The sequence below is a fragment of the Aspergillus wentii genome (assembly GCF_001890725.1).
Source record: "Aspergillus wentii DTO 134E9 unplaced genomic scaffold ASPWEscaffold_9, whole genome shotgun sequence".
In the NCBI taxonomy this organism is placed as follows: domain Eukaryota; kingdom Fungi; phylum Ascomycota; class Eurotiomycetes; order Eurotiales; family Aspergillaceae; genus Aspergillus; species Aspergillus wentii.
This window is the reverse complement of record NW_024467840.1, coordinates 129,291-145,638: the sequence shown is the minus strand read 5'-3', so window position 1 is coordinate 145,638 and position 16,348 is coordinate 129,291. Positions and strand designations below refer to the sequence as shown.

The 16,348-nt window shown below is 48.5% G+C and overlaps 9 protein-coding genes across 9 annotated transcripts; 3 read left to right on the top strand and 6 right to left on the bottom strand.

Moving 5' to 3' along the window:
• Nucleotides 1–47: 47 nt before the first annotated feature.
• ASPWEDRAFT_142299 (uncharacterized protein) lies at nucleotides 48–1,589 on the bottom strand. The gene is made up of 2 exons (XM_040829435.1): nucleotides 1,057–1,589; nucleotides 48–998 (listed from the first exon to the last, which is right to left on the bottom strand). Exons 1-2 carry the CDS (start codon nucleotides 1,335–1,337, stop codon nucleotides 458–460), a joined length of 822 nt encoding a protein of 273 aa, XP_040683789.1. The 5' UTR covers nucleotides 1,338–1,589; the 3' UTR covers nucleotides 48–457.
• Nucleotides 1,590–2,074: 485 nt separating this feature from the next.
• Nucleotides 2,075–3,952, top strand: ASPWEDRAFT_72604 (Zn(II)2Cys6 transcription factor domain-containing protein). The gene is made up of 3 exons (XM_040839255.1): nucleotides 2,075–2,248; nucleotides 2,312–3,708; nucleotides 3,771–3,952. The coding sequence occupies exons 1-3, from the start codon at nucleotides 2,189–2,191 to the stop codon at nucleotides 3,793–3,795; spliced, it is 1,482 nt and encodes a 493-aa protein (XP_040683788.1). The 5' UTR covers nucleotides 2,075–2,188; the 3' UTR covers nucleotides 3,796–3,952.
• Nucleotides 3,953–4,106: 154 nt separating this feature from the next.
• On the bottom strand, nucleotides 4,107–5,506 carry ASPWEDRAFT_142297 (uncharacterized protein). Its single transcript, XM_040829434.1, has 2 exons — nucleotides 5,210–5,506; nucleotides 4,107–5,149 (listed from the first exon to the last, which is right to left on the bottom strand). Exons 1-2 carry the CDS (start codon nucleotides 5,453–5,455, stop codon nucleotides 4,265–4,267), a joined length of 1,131 nt encoding a protein of 376 aa, XP_040683787.1. The 5' UTR covers nucleotides 5,456–5,506; the 3' UTR covers nucleotides 4,107–4,264.
• Nucleotides 5,507–5,890: 384 nt separating this feature from the next.
• On the bottom strand, nucleotides 5,891–6,373 carry ASPWEDRAFT_120844 (uncharacterized protein; the record flags this gene model as incomplete). The annotated part of the gene is made up of 1 exon (XM_040829023.1): nucleotides 5,891–6,373. A coding segment is annotated over one exon (483 nt), but the record flags the coding sequence as incomplete, so codon positions are not given.
• A 46-nt stretch (nucleotides 6,374–6,419) lies between these two features.
• ASPWEDRAFT_54809 (uncharacterized protein) lies at nucleotides 6,420–7,633 on the bottom strand (the record flags this gene model as incomplete). Its single annotated transcript, XM_040838106.1, has 3 exons — nucleotides 6,420–6,816; nucleotides 6,872–7,421; nucleotides 7,459–7,633. 3 exons carry the CDS (start codon nucleotides 7,631–7,633, stop codon nucleotides 6,420–6,422), a joined length of 1,122 nt encoding a protein of 373 aa, XP_040683785.1.
• A 681-nt stretch (nucleotides 7,634–8,314) lies between these two features.
• ASPWEDRAFT_54808 (uncharacterized protein) lies at nucleotides 8,315–10,511 on the top strand (the record flags this gene model as incomplete). Its single annotated transcript, XM_040838105.1, has 9 exons — nucleotides 8,315–8,513; nucleotides 8,584–8,756; nucleotides 8,820–8,892; nucleotides 8,966–9,012; nucleotides 9,080–9,330; nucleotides 9,384–9,564; nucleotides 9,723–9,814; nucleotides 9,870–9,970; nucleotides 10,180–10,511. The coding sequence occupies 9 exons, from the start codon at nucleotides 8,315–8,317 to the stop codon at nucleotides 10,509–10,511; spliced, it is 1,449 nt and encodes a 482-aa protein (XP_040683784.1).
• Nucleotides 10,512–10,721: 210 nt separating this feature from the next.
• On the bottom strand, nucleotides 10,722–11,748 carry ASPWEDRAFT_164019 (uncharacterized protein; the record flags this gene model as incomplete). The annotated part of the gene is made up of 3 exons (XM_040829869.1): nucleotides 11,685–11,748; nucleotides 11,498–11,628; nucleotides 10,722–11,438 (listed from the first exon to the last, which is right to left on the bottom strand). The coding sequence occupies exon 3, from the start codon at nucleotides 11,400–11,402 to the stop codon at nucleotides 10,722–10,724; it is 681 nt and encodes a 226-aa protein (XP_040683783.1). The 5' UTR covers nucleotides 11,403–11,438; nucleotides 11,498–11,628; nucleotides 11,685–11,748.
• An 894-nt stretch (nucleotides 11,749–12,642) lies between these two features.
• ASPWEDRAFT_120806 (aminoacyl transferase sphA) lies at nucleotides 12,643–14,272 on the bottom strand (the record flags this gene model as incomplete). Its single annotated transcript, XM_040829019.1, has 3 exons — nucleotides 12,643–13,188; nucleotides 13,255–13,397; nucleotides 13,453–14,272. The coding sequence occupies 3 exons, from the start codon at nucleotides 14,270–14,272 to the stop codon at nucleotides 12,643–12,645; spliced, it is 1,509 nt and encodes a 502-aa protein (XP_040683782.1).
• Nucleotides 14,273–14,694: 422 nt separating this feature from the next.
• Nucleotides 14,695–16,331, top strand: ASPWEDRAFT_164012 (sterol desaturase family protein). The gene is made up of 2 exons (XM_040829868.1): nucleotides 14,695–15,526; nucleotides 15,597–16,331. Exons 1-2 carry the CDS (start codon nucleotides 14,827–14,829, stop codon nucleotides 16,022–16,024), a joined length of 1,128 nt encoding a protein of 375 aa, XP_040683781.1. The 5' UTR covers nucleotides 14,695–14,826; the 3' UTR covers nucleotides 16,025–16,331.
• Nucleotides 16,332–16,348: the final 17 nt, after the last annotated feature.

The window sequence follows — 16,348 nt, the reverse complement described above, 5'->3', positions numbered from 1 at the left end:
GACCCTGGTATATCACTTAAAATTACCTATAGGAGTTGTGTAAAGGTGGCAATCCGGCATTAATTGAGTTGATCTAACTTGGAGAGACATAGAAACAGGGTGCAAAACGACCAGTAATAAACGAAGAGATATGCTTTTCCAGACAGGAAGACTGACCTGAAGTGTACATTATGAGAAATGAGCAGGGGAGAAGAAATAACCGAAGAGGCAAAACAGCGTAATTCACTGACACCTATGTATAAAATCTTCAGGTACCGGGATAACAAGAGGCTAGAAAGTGAACCGAAAAGTACGTGAAGATTATACTAAAAAATGGAGTCGAACTGCATATAGTGTATGATCTTTGTCGCTTAGACTCCTTGATGGCGATGATGCATTTCCCGATCTCGACAGTCTTGTCCTAAAGCACATCAGAAACGAGCGCAACCAGCATAGATGTTCGACTAAGCTTCCCGCATCACAACCCATTTCGCCGAGCCCGGTATTCCAATTTCCGTGTCCGGTTGTCGGCTCCTTCAGAGCTGTTTGGACCAGCTCGACCTGGGTACAAGGCCATCCCAGTAGCGATGTAAAGAATAGTGATGATAATTTCCTCCATGTTGGCAAGGAAGAGTTCCAGAATCTCCGCCGCAGGATTCGACACAAGAACACTGCCTGGAGCGTGACTTCCAAAGCACTCCAACAAGGAGTAAACCATTCGAATCAGCAGCAAAGGCAGTGATCCTCCCACTGCGACAACCAGCGGCCTCTCTCCTCGCCCTGTTTTATGATACCCGATATAAGAGCCTATATAGAGAATAAATAAGGCTCCTAGAACCACTGTGAATATGATCAGGCCAGCGCGAAGAGTGTCTTGTTGGAAAATATCCATGGGGCTGGATGCGTTGGTTGCCCCAACGATACAGAGTATGAGCCCGATGATACACGGTGTCTGAATGAGTCTGATGAGGTAAAAACATAAGGCTGAGTCCTGTGAGGAGCTTTGAATGGAGGATAGTCTAGATACGTGCGTGGTAAGCATCATGGTAATGATAGAGAATAATGACGATAGCTTACAATCTTGCAAGCAGGCCGAGTGATGCCAAGAGCAGCGGCGATAGGCCCAATGCTTGTGTGACCTCTGCAACCGTTACCGCTGTTTTAGATGCATGTGTGATAGTCACTAGCTGTGCACTGCAGCCGATTATTCTGAGAATAGAAAATATCGAGAGGAAAATCCAGCCTGAAGCCCTGGCTAACCCGTGCCGCAGACAGACAGCAATAGAGAATGGAAGGCAAAATATGTAGATTACCAACATGCCGATAGCGACACCATCTCCAAATGTGATTTGACCCATGCCTGATGGTCAATGGAGGAGTGCGGAAAGTGTCAATGTGGTAAAGTAACGTGTTGAGATTGAATACACAATGAATATGGAGATGTGAGTTAAACTGTGGCAGATTTAAAGTAATTAAAGCCCGGTAGTTTTTTGAGCGATCTTCTCTCGGGTATATTTTGGCACCATCTAGATGAATTGGGAAATAACTTCGAGCTCAAGACAAACCATGTCATGGTTCGTGATCTGCACTATTTGAAACATTGCTCTGCTGATCACGTACCTAGAAGAGGCGTTAGTGCACTATTAATGAAATCGCCCAGTCAATGTAAGCAATGAGAGTCGATGACAAAGTTTTGCTTTGGCTAGCGTGTCAGGTCTCCATATGCTGACAATTACAACAAGTCGTTACAGGATACGTGTAAATGATATGCTTGGGTTGAGTATTATATCAAATACTTACATTTAGTGCACGTAAAATAGCCACCTTTTCAAGGCCTGGAAAAATAGGATATACGGGTTCAGTACTAAAAATTTCACTATTCTGCTTATAAAGGATGTGGAATTGTGAGATTTTGTGTGTTATCGTTTATTATAAATATATGTATTTTTTCATTCGGGCTTTAGTACGTAATGATGGCTTACTAGTGGTTAGGGAAACAGGACCAATGGTAGCGCAACAGCGTCCAAGTTCACTAAACCCAACCCAGTAATAACTTCGACGCTCGACTAGGCGGCTAGGCTGCCATGGTTTGACCCCTACATCGAAGATTTAGTTCGTCTTGTCCCAAGTGACGCTTAATTTCGATATTTCGGCATCCAGTTACTGCGAGTGGAAAATCTAGAAAATCTATCGAGGGCTACAGTCCGCTATGGGTAGCCCAGCCATGCCATCTAAGGCCTGCCAGCCTTGCCGCGTGAAGAGACGGAAGGTATATCATCTCATTCTGCCATAAGGTCTACACGCCTAGCATCCCTCTGATAATCATCAATAGTGTGATAAGAAATTGCCAGGTTGCTCACAGTGCCGACGAGCCAAGGTTGTTTGCTTGGGATATAGAGACGATTTTTCCTCGCGCCTGCGAGACCAGACGGTCAGCACAGCCCACAAATTTCAAACCCTGGACAAAACTAGTGGATCTGTCTCTCCAATGGCGATGTCTCCAGTCATGAGGTCTAGGTCTGCCTCTGATATGCAACATGCGCAGACAACACCTGATGCCCTGGTTGTTCACAAACTATCAGCGAGTCCAGAGGATGTAGCTCTAGGCTATTTCCTAAATTTCTATGCCCCTGCAACCCAATTTGACTATCTATCTGAAGCGTCTACTGTGTTTCTCTGTCCAGGGCCCCTAAGAAGTGCACTGTTGGCACCATCTCTTCTTCTACTCTCCCAAAACTTCCAATCAACAGCACTTCAGGCTCTGGCACAAGATAATTATGCCAAAGCACTAAGGCTTACAAGCTCTGTTCTTTCAGGACAAGTACTAGTCACATGTGATAGCACCCTTTTGGCTGTGTTACTCCTAAGCGTGTATGAGGCTTTGGCCTTTCAGGGACGACAGGTCCCTTCTGCCTGGAGTGCTCACATACGAGGGGCTTTTCAATTATTACAAATGAGAGGAGAAACACAATTTGACAGCTCATTGGGCAGAAATCTTTTTTTACATGCATCCTGCAATATCCGAATTGATTGCACACAGAGGGGCATGAAAGCACCACCTGCCTTAGGCGCACTTCAGAGTAGTCTCGTTCGAAACATGGACCCGAGGGATCCAAATATTCGACTTGGGGCATTCCTAGATCAGTTCGCCAATCTGCGTTCCAGAATCTGTGACTTTCCTCCATTGAGTCGAACCCACAAAGCACTAGAGCTAGACAAAGAGCTAGTTACCTTGCTGGACGATCTTTGGAGGCTTGTACCATTCATATCTGTCGACGTTGCGACTCTCCCGGGACAAATTGATACATATGAAGATTGGGTTCATCGGTACACATCCCAGAGGATGTTAAAGTTATGGAACTCTGTTCGGATATTAAGGCTGTTTGTCAACGAGCACATACATCATTATTTGACAGCTCAGCACACGATAGAAAAATTCCAAACGGAAGAATGGACCCAAGCCCGAGAAAGCGCTATGGCAATTAGCGCAAAAATGATATCTGATGTGCTTGCGAGTGTCCCATTATGCCTTGAGTCCTCTATGAGTCCAATGGTTTCGGCAAGATCTCTTGTATACCCGTTGACTGGTGTTGCAGTGTCAAAGCTCGGGTCGCCCAGAGCGAAGAGATTTGCACACAATAGGCTTGCCTTTATAGGGAGTGAATATGGCTTGATACAGGCAGCTGAGTCAGCTCACATGGTTTCACAAACAAGGGATATGGAAGACTGGTAAGTATAGTGCATCAAGCTTACTATTGCCATATGTTGACCAGTATCTTTTATATGCACAGGATTCACCTTTTGCTTGTCTCTTGAACTAATAACAATAGATGGTTCTACAATTCTTTTCATTATTGTCAAGGACTTAATCGAGTAAATTTCATACCAAATCTATTGTTTCTATTCTGTTTCTATATTTAAAAATCATATCACTAAGCCTGAAGAGTAGTAACAAATTGATCAAATCCTGTGCAAGCCACGGTCTTACCATACAAGCTTAATCCAATAAGAGCCTGCTCATTGTCCGTAACGTATATATAGTTCACATGTTTTAATCAGATGTGCGTGCTTAATACTAGTAGGAAGTAGCCAGATAATGCCTGAAATTATTAATGGAAGTTGGAGTAGGGTTTGTTAAAATAGCCCAGAGCTATACATGTTGCAGAACATCCATGCACTTTATATATTTCACGATTAGAGAGTATATCTGTATGTATGAAGTCAAATAGTCGGAATCATGTTCCCACATGAACTAGCTTTTCAGTAGCGTCTAGTCTAGTCTTGTCTAAATCAAACTCTCAATGACAATGAAATCCATTCCCTTCAACTTCTTCTCGTCCTTCATCTGTTGCCGTTGTCCTGATCTCTGTGCCTTGTCCATCTTTGCTTCTATACTACCGTCAGAATCAATCGATCGATCCGCGTATTGGTGTGTCGTATAATTCTGGTAGTGGCGGTCACGCTCGTATGAACCAGCGTCGTCATAGCCCTTGTCGAGCCGCCTGTCACGCCTTTCCTGTTTCCCCATCGCACGCGCTTCACGCTTTTCCTGTCTGTGCTGGGTCCGTTGGTGCTTTCGGAGCTCCTTCGACTCTGTCTTCTGTGTTGTCTTCTCAAGCTGTTTTGCAGCGATCTTGTCCAGCATTCCAGTCTGCATCTTCGAAGGCGGTACGTCTGTAGTAAGGAGAGATACATATGGCGCAAGCGCAGCCATCCTCCGATCACACAGCGTGATGCAGCCGGTGTAATTATTTACGGGTGCGAGAGGCGTCGCATTTTTGGGGAATCCAACAACCGCAGCGACTTCTTCATTATTCTTAATTGAAGCGCGCAGCCCGCGTGGACCGAAATATCTCTCGTTCGCCATGTCCAGGTATTTCTTTGTGCGGATCCTGGATACGACAGCCGTTCCCACCCCCGCAGCAACCTGCATTCCTGTTCCAGCAATGGCTGCCCAGTGCGAGGGAATAAACCCAGCCGCCATCCCGGCCGCATTCACGGCTGAAAAGACCGGCGAGCCCGCCTGAGCCACAGACAGGTTGTCGATGAATTCCATGAAGTTAACGATTTGAATATCATGGGCACGCAAGACAGGACTATAGGCGCGGAGAAATGGAAAGGGGGGTTTCAGGGGGCTGTTGGGGGCGATCCGCGGGATCAGAACAGCTTTCTGTCATTCGTTAGACCGTTAGCCACCCCCAAACACAGAAGAGAGAGGGGATGAGCATGCCTGGAGGCGCGCAACGCGCAGCAAATGATAGGACGGTCGGGGTGGGATCCATTGCAGAGTCGACTCGACAAAGTGCTCCTCGTCACGTAGTTGGCTGTCAGAAATATGTTCTTCATCTGGTGTGGAAGGTGAGCTGTACGGGTGATAATACGGAGACGGTGGTGGTGGTTGTGGCTGATAGGAAGGATGGGATTCTTCGTACACAGTACTATAGCGAGGAGGGCTGTCCAGATAGTGGGTAGACATGGTTCCGAGGGTATAACGGCAGTAAACAACCCTAGAGAAATCTCGGGGCTCAATAAGCAGCAGAGGATAGGTTACTGACGGTCTTTTTATAAAACGTTATCTCTCCCAAGACTATACTGGTGGGTGCCTACTGGCCGTGACCATGCCAAATGGGGTAACTATAATCAGGCCTCTTAAGGCCCTTTGTCTTTACGTTGTACAATCGACAGCTCATTAGGCTGGACAGGAGAGGTAGTCAGTAGTAATTGTGTTACGGGTGGTCATCCGTTGCGATCGACAGGGTGACATTGCTGACTTTGACGACGTTCATTGGCTACTGATGTGAGACATAGAAACACCGTCACATTTACGAGGCTGAAGGAAAGGCTTTACGTTACCACGAGAATACAGAGTATCGAAGTCTCCATTGCGGATAGAACTAGCGGTGAATGTCCCTTAGCAAACGCCCCCGTCAACCGTTTGCTTTGACACTAGCTGTGCGTTCCACAGTCTCACGGGAACACCTCCCCCTGGTCTCAAGGAGATGTTCGTCTCCAAAACCGGCTCCAAGCTTTCCATACATCCCTCAATGCGCTCGAAACATTGCAACAGACGGACTATCAGGTATGCAATCTCTGTGAGCGCGAACTGCTGCCCGATACACATGCGTGGGCCGCCACTGAATGGAAGGTATGCCCACGAGGCGGGCTGCCATGTTTCCCAACGCTCAGGGCGAAACTCTTCAGGATTCGAGTCTTCGGGGTATAGGCTCTCGCGGCGTTGCATATACAGTGGGCTATAAAACACGCGGGTGCCTTTCAATATGCCGATGGGAGAGAGACCATCGGATCCACCACCTCGCGGAAGTTGGGTGTCCCGCAGGGCGATGCGAACATTGAACGGGATGATGGGATATAGACGGAGTGTCTCACGGATGACGTTCTAAATAAAACGAAAGTGAAAGAAAAGTCAGCCGCCGGTGCTATTACTCGGTTCCTTGGATAACATCTACCTGGAGATACTTCATGTCTTTCAGCTGGGAATAGGTTGGACGGTCTGAGTTGACACAGCCCAGAATCTCCTTGCGGAGCTTCATGACCACAAGAGGATGTTTTGATAATTCAAAAAGCACCCATGATAACGCAGATGCTGTGGTATCGCGGCCCGCAATCAAGATATTGACCAGCTGATCTCGAATGAGCTTCGGATCGCGGGTGTAGTGCGCTAGGGCGTGGAGGAATGTGTAGTCTGGTTCAGACCGTTCTGATATTTTCATGCTACCCTGCAGACCAAGGGCCCGATCGATATAGGGCTGGATAAAAGCGTCGATCGATTCAATGCTTTTGTTGAACGACCTTCGTGGGATCAGAACATGTGCATGTCTTAGCATGCTGTCAGCGACCAGGTTACGACATTAGAGGGGGAAACAAAACCTACCCAGCTCGCGCAATCATCATCTGGATATTCTGGGCATGGGAAAACGCCTTTTCAAAATCTTGGGCGGGATTCTCCAGACTTCGAATTGACTCCCCGAGAAGGAAGTCAGTTGCGACGTCCAGTGTGCATCGGAAGATCAGGTCACTTATATCCACCTTTTGCCCGTCCTGACCATCACCCGGAGTGATAATCCTCCGCAAGCACTGGAAGTGTCGTTCCAGGACGTCGAGGTCACTGACGCGATCCTTCACAAAGAGCGGACGTACCAAATGTCTACTGGCTTGCCATTGCGCCCCGTCGGTCGAGAAGATGCCGTCGCCAAGCAGCTGCTTCCATGTATCATGGAATAGCTGACCTTTGCCAAAATCCTCAAACTGGGTCGCCAGGACGGCTTTGATGTTGTGGGGGTCTGCTGTGAACAGACAGCGTTCGAACAAAACGTTCGCCTCGACCGTGCCGTGATTTGGAGCGATCGAGTGCCAGTCGCGCCATGTTTTGAGGCTTTCGTTGTTGAGAGCGTTCCGTATGGTTCTGATCAGAATATCCAGGCCTGGGAAGGAATTGTCAGGTCAGCATCAGGTGGTTACCAGATCCGGGGACGGTAGTGATACCCAGTGGTAAGTAAGATGGAACGCGTGGGGCGTAACAGCCCAAGCGAAGGATTTTTTGCCTCGTTTTCCACTGCCTCGCGATGTAGATGGCCGTAAAAGCTGCGACTAGCAATGCTCCGACGGTAGAAACGTCACAGACCTCTCCAAGCATGGTTTCCCTCAATTCTAGCGCTTGTGCACGCTTTGTTCTAGAAGTTGTGCCGGTGGTGGGGGAAGGGATATTGTGGATGGAGAGGTAAAGCAGAAATGCATCACTAATTTGGCAAAATAATTACAAAGGAAGAAAATAATGCATACTTCCTGTTTGGTTGCGCAAATTGTCAAATGTTGGCGGAAGCATTCCTAGAAGCGTGTGCACTGCTGACACCCAGGACAGCCTTGTCAGCGATGATCACCATGCGTGAAGACTGTCAGCAAACATTCTCAACCTTAACCCTCATGGGTTGATCAGCCCACTTAAATCATATAAGATTAGAAGGAGAATCAGTCCAATTGTCAGCGAATGGAAGAGTATCAGCCCAGATGATGCTGATGGTCGCCACCACGAGCTTCTGTCGTCAGAACCATCAAGCGCTGACAACGCTTCTGGTCAGCGGACCGAACATGTGTTTGACCTGTAGTACCGAGTCTAGTTTGCTCTGTATCTTCGCTGGAAGGCATAGCAGTGCAAAACATGATTACTGCTCGAGCGAAACACCATTTAAAAGTTCCCGGAAATAATGTCTGGTAGCATCTCCCTACTCGGAGTCAGTCAGCACAGATCGATTTTTGTTTACCGATCCTTTTTCATCACCAACTTCAACCCTATAGGGAATTAAACCCATCAAACACGATGGCAGACCCAATAGTGGCCACCAATTTCCGTTCGCTGCTTTGGAGAACTGGAATCTCTCAATCCGTATTCCTGGGGGTGTGCGTCTTGCTTGCACTGCCCCTGGTATATTTGGTCGCCACGAGATGGGCAAGGCATCATGCGTTGAAGAAGCTCCCGGGAACCTATGCTCCAGTAGTCCCTTCGCGTCTTCCGTTTGGTGGGTTTCTTCATTAGCAGAAACAGTATAGGGTGCCGTGGCTGATTCGAACACCCGTATTTTCGCACAGGGTTGGACGTGGCGTTCCGATGTGTCTATGAGCTGGCAACCGACGGGTTCCATGAATATACTCGGGATATTCTGGCGACCAGTCCAGGGCGGACGATTGAGTTCCACCTTCTAGACAAGCGCATGGTAGTCACGGATAACCCAGAAAACATCAAGGACATGATGTCGGTTCAGGTAGGGCACTTTTTCTGGTTGGGTTTAATTTTATCATGCAAAGTCATCTGATTATTGAGAAAGTTTGATACGTTTGGCAAAGGTGACCTTACGCACCACATTTTCAGGAATTGCTTTCGAGGGTCAATATTTGGCTGTAGGTGATATACCCGGAGAGAGCTGAGACTGGACCGAGTAGCATATACGGGGTTTGTCTGACAATTGAGCAGCAGAGGGTGCGGAGTGGGCAGCGCATAGGGCCCAGTTAAAGCCGTTTGTATGTTGTAGCCTCGATTTCCAAAACAAATATTCCGCTATGTGAGTGACTGACCCACGGAATATAGATTGCCGCAATGAGGCCTTCAGATCCCGAAAAGCTCGAAAATCATTTTCTAGAGATGCTGCAGAAGAACGTTCCCACCGATGGATCTCCCATCGAGGTGTACGATATGCTCGACATGATGCTGCTGGAGACGGTGATCGACATCTTTGTTGACCCCTCAAAGGACCCAGAATATAAACACATCAACCCAAGGCCATTTGTCAATGGGGTCAATGCGCTTCTCAAGATCAACACGTTCCGAGTGCTTCTTGGGTAAGTCGGTCCCTCACCTCTGTGTAAGAATTTGCGTTGTTCATGCTCTGCAGGAATATCAGCCGTCTGGTCTCAGACAAGCTCATTGCCAAACGATCCACACAAGCTCTGCATGAATATCTAAATCATCATGTTCGATGGGTTCATAAACTTCAGAACCACCGAGACGACAAAAGCCCGAGGAAGCCCGGGACTATGATGGAGGCTTTCGCAAGCGAATCACTCTCGGACAGTGTACGTTACTTATCTGGTAATTGCGTTCGTTTCACGTGCACGCGCTCATCAGAACTCTAGGCATACAGAAGCAAATTTGTCTCCCTTCTATCGGCTTCAAAGGTATCAACTCTCCCCGCGATTTCGAGCAATGGTTGTTCCTACTAACCATTCCGTAGGATCCCGTGGGTATGATAGTGGTATGGGTCATTTACGAGCTTGGCCGTAGACCCGAAATCGTGGATAAATTGCGTGAAGAAATCATTGCCGCGTAAGTGAGATTCGGACCAGTTGGTCTTGGCCCATCCCGAACTAACAGAGGATAGAATCGGAGACGATGTCAACACGCTGCCTACTGATGCCCAGTTGCGGAGCATAAAATACCTACAGAATATCATCAAGGAGGCAATGCGCATGTATCATCCCTGTGGGTTCCCTTAGACCCGTCGTTGCACGGTTGGATGTTTAACATTTGCAGTTGGATTCAATATTCGCTGCCCAAATAAAGACACTGTTCTTCCCACGGGCGGAGGTCCAAATGGGGACCAGCCAGTGCCCATCCTGCGCGAAACGTTCATTGGTCTGTTCCCACGGTGCTCTGGTCTACTTTAACGTACGCAGCTGACTTTGTCGCAGTCGTCAACATCATGGGCCTGCATCGCCGGGCAGACATTGTGGGAGAGGATACTGAAGTCTTCCGTCCAGAACGGTGGGATACCTTCAAACCGGGTCCGTGGGAGTATATGCCCTTCCATCGCGGTCCGCGGAACTGTCTGGGACAAGCATTCGGGCAATATGCCATGGGATATTTGATTGTACGGCTCTATCAGCTGTACGATATTATACCCGCGGATACCGTCGTTCAGCGTATCAAGGTGGAGATGAACACCAAAGTCTCGAGCCCGGTGAATATGCGGTTCTATCCTCGTCGCACGGTTAGCGATCCGAGACTGAAGAAACAATCCTAAAAATCATGGTATTCAGACTGTGACGTGTGATTTTCTGGACGTCTATCCTGTATGTATTCATATATATATATTGAAATCTTATTGAGTAGCTTTTATATGGCGTGAAAGAATAGTCCATGGCTGAAATTTCGGCAAAATCAAACTAATCGCACACCTCTGCTTGCTACCGTTACATTTATCTTCTCCCAAGTGCTGGAATACATGTACTGTTTACAGATGCGACTGTAGGCCAGCCTGGCGACCATATTCCCGAGTTGTCCTGTCAAATCGACGCCGAATAAGAGGCCAGACCAACCCCATGAACCAACCCAATAGATAGTCCATCAATGGTCTATCGCGGGGACTCGGCCCCCGCATGTTGTTCAGAAGCAATCGTGTATCCGCATCCATGGTAACAAAAAACTGCCCTTCGGAGACACCTTGGATCAACTTCTGGGAAATGCCTTCTGCCGTGCCGTAAGTTTTCTCCAGCTCGCTGATCGGTCGGTTGGTCTTCTCGAGCTCCTTTGTCAGGTTGGGTTTGGTAGCCTGCTCTGCAACAAACCCCTCCGATACAAAGGTTCCAGGAAAGCAGCAATGCACGCGGTATTTGTCATTTCCGCCGTACAGGAGCAGTTCTTGTCGAAGCGTGTCGGCTAGCGCCCTCACGGCCGCCTTTGCTGGAGCGTATGCATCATAGCCTGGGAGTCCGACAAAGGCCGCGGCGGACGAAGTCAAGACAATGGTGCGCGGAGACTCGCTGGGGGATCTTAACCACCGTCTGAGACAGCTCTGTGTAATAAAGGCTGCCGAATAGTAGTTGATCTCCATGCACGCCTTGAGATCGGTCGCAGAGATGTCCGCAAGAAATCCCAGCTGCGAGGATGTACCACCAGCCGTGCAAAACAACATGTCGGGTAGATTATCGCGGTAGCTATCAAACACCTCCTCAACCTGGATGTGTTAATTATATCTCTAACATGGAAGAAGGGATGAACTCGTATTACCTTTTCTGGTATGGTAAGGTCCACAGCAATCGTGTCAACTGTCTGTTGCTGTGAGCGCCGCGCGCCCAGGATTTCTACTTTCGCTTCTTCAAGTGTTGATATTGTTCTTGCCAGTATTACAATATTGGCCCCTGCATGGAGTTGAACAGGACGTTGGTGCCATGTGAGAACATCATTTCCGTCTCACCTTTTGATGCAAGCAACTTCGCCAGTGCCTTCCCCAGCCCTTTCGAGCCCCCGGTGACAAAAACCAGCTTCACATTTCAAACTCCAGTCAACGTTTGTTGCTCTAAACTTTACAGACTGACTTCCGCAGGGGCTCATAGTACAGACCTTATTCTCTATGGTGAAGTTGGCCATCTTCAATATTGTGAATAGTCGAGCTATCGAGGAAAAGGAGCTTGGTTTCCCACCAACTTGGGCAACACGAGTCTAGGTAGTCTACCGTTGTAAATAATGGACATCTCTCTAGTCCTTCACATAGCTAGGCCATGTGGTGGTACCTGTGTATCCAGGTGTTCTGCTGACATTCATGCCAGCGACCCATCTGGTTAATAAGCTGGTCAGCGTGACTTGCTGATCCTTATCTGTAATCATGCAGTCACCAAACATGAAACACGGCTAGAATGAGAAGCATCTGGGTCTTCACTAATGACTAGCTTATTGACTACGCATGTTAGATGGTCGTTGGGGCTGATAAATCACCCCAGAGTAACATGATGACAGATGATCCTGATTTTATAGAATCGAATATCTGTTAGTTTGATTTTTTCAAATTCAGGAACTAAAGCTTGACCGCGACTAAATGAAACACCCAGGCATTTAGACACGGCCCGTGCCAGTCATTTCGTGGAATGGGTAAAGGGACGATATCATGCACTGCGAGTGGTACCCCAGCTACGTAAGCCGGCGACTCACTGTATAATTGTGGGAAGAATTGGTCGCCACGCCTAGTGTGGCATTGATGTATAGGAGCATCGTAGAACAAACGGCAAAGATAGGAATTTTGTGGACTCCGATCGAATAAATAATCAATACGAAAAAAATGGGAGGATAGTCTGGTGGAAGCTGAAACTATGGACTCATTGGGTTATATATGGGTAAAGTTCATACTCGACATGTAGGCTAATTTCTGTCTTAACTCCTCAAAGCAGGCTCTTCTCAACATACTGATGTGTCTTGGACTCTACGATAAGAGGCCCCAAGACGTTCTTCAAATTCGACACCTTCCGATCCCTGCTTCCCTGTTTCGCCTCTTCCTCCAGCCTTTTTTGTTTCCGGACTTCTCCGGCCTGGATGATTTTCGCCCACGTACAGGAGAGCGGCACCTGCTTGGTTCGCGAATCGATCATCTCCTGCGCCCAGTCGCAGAGGATTTGAATCAACGTATCGATTTCCTTGGCCGTGTTTGCTGCATGGAAAACCAGGCGGATGCGCCCTTGGCCCTTGGGAACGACCGGGTAGCTGACCGGGAAGGCCTTGTAATCGGAAAGATGCAGGTGAGACGCAAGATGATGGTTATCGCGGGCTTGGGTCCAAAGGGGCACAATCTGGGTGAGCAGCGTCCTGTTCTCGTAATTTTCTGCCACGGGAATTTCCAGCAGATTAGCCTGTCGCGCCTGTTTCCAAACTGGGTGACTAAAGAGGCGGCGGAAAAAGTATCGGACATTGGATTGGAGCTTTGCCCTCATCTTGAGCACGGGGAAAAAGGGTAAACATCAGTATAGAGATTCAACCGGGAGGGGAGTGTGACTCACTGGTTCTGCTTTACCATCTTTTAGAACATTCACCGCAGCTCTCATGCAAGCAGCAAAGGGGAATGCAGGACCGGCGGTAAATATCAGACCAGTGGCAAAGTTCAGGAGCATATTGCGAATAGATTCACTGCCCAAGACAATCGCTATGGAAGCTTAGTGAGCTGCTCAAATGTTGTAGAAAGGCGATCAGTCACTCACCTCCATTGCATCCCATGGCTTTGCCAAATGTGTGCAAGCGACACGCAATCTTCTTTTCGATCCCAAGCTCGCAGGCCATTCCTCGGCCGAGTGGGCCCATCAGCCCGGTACTGTGAGCCTCGTCGAGGAAGATCTCCGTATTACCCAGGGGGAAAACCTCCTGGGCTATTTTCAGAATTTCCCCCACCGGGGACACATCTCCGTCCATGCTGTACACGGACTCAATGGCGATGATCACGGAGCCCTTACCTTGGGCAAGGTGTGGCTCGGACTTCCACAGCGACAATAGCATTTCACGAAGTGAGTTGAGATCGTTGTGGATGAAGGGCTTTCGAATTGTCGCTCGTGACCTGTCCAGTCCATCCAGGATGCTGGCGTGAACCAGTTCGTCGTAGAGGATGGCATCTCCCAACTGCGGCAGAACAGAAAAAATCGCACTGTTTGCATCGTATCCGGAATTGAAGATCAAGCACGTATCTGCTCGGAAAAAATCTGCCATCTCTTTCTCTAGGTTTTCGAGGTATTCGGTGTTGCCGTCCATGAGACGAGAGCCGGATTGGCCGACTTGGAAGTCCGGATTCCTCTCAAGCTCGTTGAGGAACTCGGTCTTCAGGAGACCAGAGGTAGCCAGAGATAGGAAGTCATTTGATGAGAAGTCCACTGTTTTTCGGGGAACGTTCATCACATGCATCCGGTTCGCCTTGCGTCGCTCGTCCAGACGAGCTTCCAGATTACGATGGAAGACTGGGGCATGCTTGAAGCGATGGCTCTGAGGTTCCTGGGCGGCTAACCGCTGCATCATGATCGGTTTGAACGACATCGTGAAAGGGGGTGGGCTAAATGAGCAACGAAAGTGGTATCGCAGTGAGAAAGGATAAGAATGGGGCATTCAATGGAGCTTTTAGACCTGGGACGCCGTCCCCCATGAGTTTCATCTTTGATTTCTGTTCTTTAGAGCTCACGCTGACGGGATGTTGACTACAGTGGGCCATATGGCATACATGTCAGGGGAGATGGTATGGCGATGGGGAAGTTTGCTGACAGCTCTCCACGAGGATGATTGCATTTACGTGTAGTTAAAAAAAATAAAAATAAAATTAAAATGAAATAAAGATTAGCATTGACGAATGCCAGTAATAGGCATCGGCAATTTGATGACGGAGATAAACATCGCTTACCCGCGGCATGACAGGCGGTTCAGGGCGATTCTGTTTCGGATTGCTGACAAGCGCTGTCATGGCGGGGACTGCAAAAGTCTGTCGCAATCATCATGAGTGGCTCAACTGATGCATAATTGGAGATGGAAATAAAGGGGTCGATGCATCCTCTGTCGGTTCCTGTCCTTGGGAGCAGTGCGCGTCGAACAGATCTACCATGTCATTCTTGAACAACACCATTGGAATGGGGGATGCACTCCCCCCGCTGCCCTCCTATACGCTGACGCCTCGCCCCAGTCTTATCCCGGGGCTGCCAGACGAATTGCTGAAGACATTCATCGTTCCAGCCCTGTATTGGATCTCGTCTGGACTTTTCCATCTCATCGATGCATTGGATCTTTTCCCACAATACCGGCTTCACGAACCGGAGGAGCTTCAAACGAGAAACCGCGTCACGATATGGCAATGCATCAAACAGGTTGTAATCCAGCAAGCCTCTCAGATCGCCCTGGGGTTATGGATTGCGCTCAAACAGCCCTCTATGCCGGTGGACTACATAGGCAAGGAGGACTACGACATTGCTTTCTGGGCCCAGAAACTGCGACTGGCACAGAGAATGATCCCGTCGCTTCTGGCCCTGGTCGGTATCGATTCGTTCAGCCTGGCAAGTAAGCTGCCCCTGGATCACAGTCTCGCCGGCCTCCTGTCAGGAGGCAAATATCCCTGGCTCACGCAAACGATGGTGAATAATGGTCTCTTGCAAACGGTCCCTGCATTCACTGGGTGGGAGCTCCTCCTTGCCAAAGTGATCTACTGGGCGATAGTACCCACGGCGCGGATGTTCATTGCCGTTGCCGCAATTGACCTTTGGCAATATGTTGTGCATCGAACCTTACACAGAAACAAGTGGCTGTACTGTGAGTTGTTCCGTATCCGGTTTTAAAAAAGAAAAGACATAGGAGTCCCCAGCTGATAGCTTATTCCCAGCACGTATTCATGCTGTCCACCACAGACTCTACGTACCCTATGCCTTAGGAGCTCTCTACAACCATCCCCTAGAGGGTTTCTTCCTTGATACTGTGGGGGCGATTCTGTCCCAGGCGCTGGTCAAACAGTCCATCCGCGAGCGGATATTCTTCTATTCCCTGACCACGGTGAAGTCTGTGGGTGACCACTCCGGCTACCTCTTCCCCTTTGATCCCCTCCAGATGTTCACACCAAACAATACCAGATACCACGATATCCATCACCAGAGCTGGGGGATCAAGCACAACTTCTCACAGCCATACCTGGTCTTCTGGGACCGCTACATGGGGACTGAGTGGAAGGGTGACGCTACCGCGCTCTACGAGAAGGGCGTCGAGAGGGCAAAATCAGAGCTCCGCCAAAGACAGAATCAGGAAAAAGAGCTATGAGGCTCGGATTGATATCAATTTCAGTTCCTGGACCAACGACGACTGAATGAGTGTCAATCTATCAGCTCAGAGCTTTCCTAACGACTGACATGTGGCTACGATTGCTCATTTGCTGTTCACAAATGATTAATAACCACCTGGGGATACCATCTCTCTCTCTCTTGTGAGCTGGTGTTAGAACCTTTTACTTAGCTACTGTATGATAATTGTTATGTTTCCTCGGGATATTTGATACGCGGACCAATGTTAATATACATCTTGATTGTGCATAATCAGGCCAAACCATTCAGATTTGTAGCATTTCCTTGCAAGTATAAACCATAT

Bases quoted from the DNA above. Each gene is read 5' to 3' on its own strand.
- ASPWEDRAFT_142299 (XM_040829435.1), bottom strand. From the start codon at position 1,337: ATGGGTCAAATCACATTTGGAGATGGTGTCGCTATCGGCATGTTGGTA. The intron at 999-1,056 runs GTAAGCTATCGT...GCACGTATCTAG, and splicing joins CTCGGCCTGCTTGCAAGATT to ACTATCCTCCATTCAAAGCT.
- ASPWEDRAFT_72604 (XM_040839255.1), top strand. From the start codon at position 2,189: ATGGGTAGCCCAGCCATGCCATCTAAGGCCTGCCAGCCTTGCCGCGTG. The intron at 2,249-2,311 runs GTATATCATCTC...AATCATCAATAG, and splicing joins GCCGCGTGAAGAGACGGAAG to TGTGATAAGAAATTGCCAGG. The intron at 3,709-3,770 runs GTAAGTATAGTG...TTATATGCACAG, and splicing joins ACAAGGGATATGGAAGACTG to GATTCACCTTTTGCTTGTCT.
- ASPWEDRAFT_142297 (XM_040829434.1), bottom strand. From the start codon at position 5,455: ATGTCTACCCACTATCTGGACAGCCCTCCTCGCTATAGTACTGTGTAC. The intron at 5,150-5,209 runs GCATGCTCATCC...AACGAATGACAG, and splicing joins TGCGCGTTGCGCGCCTCCAG to AAAGCTGTTCTGATCCCGCG.
- ASPWEDRAFT_164012 (XM_040829868.1), top strand. From the start codon at position 14,827: ATGTCATTCTTGAACAACACCATTGGAATGGGGGATGCACTCCCCCCG. The intron at 15,527-15,596 runs GTGAGTTGTTCC...GCTTATTCCCAG, and splicing joins CAGAAACAAGTGGCTGTACT to CACGTATTCATGCTGTCCAC.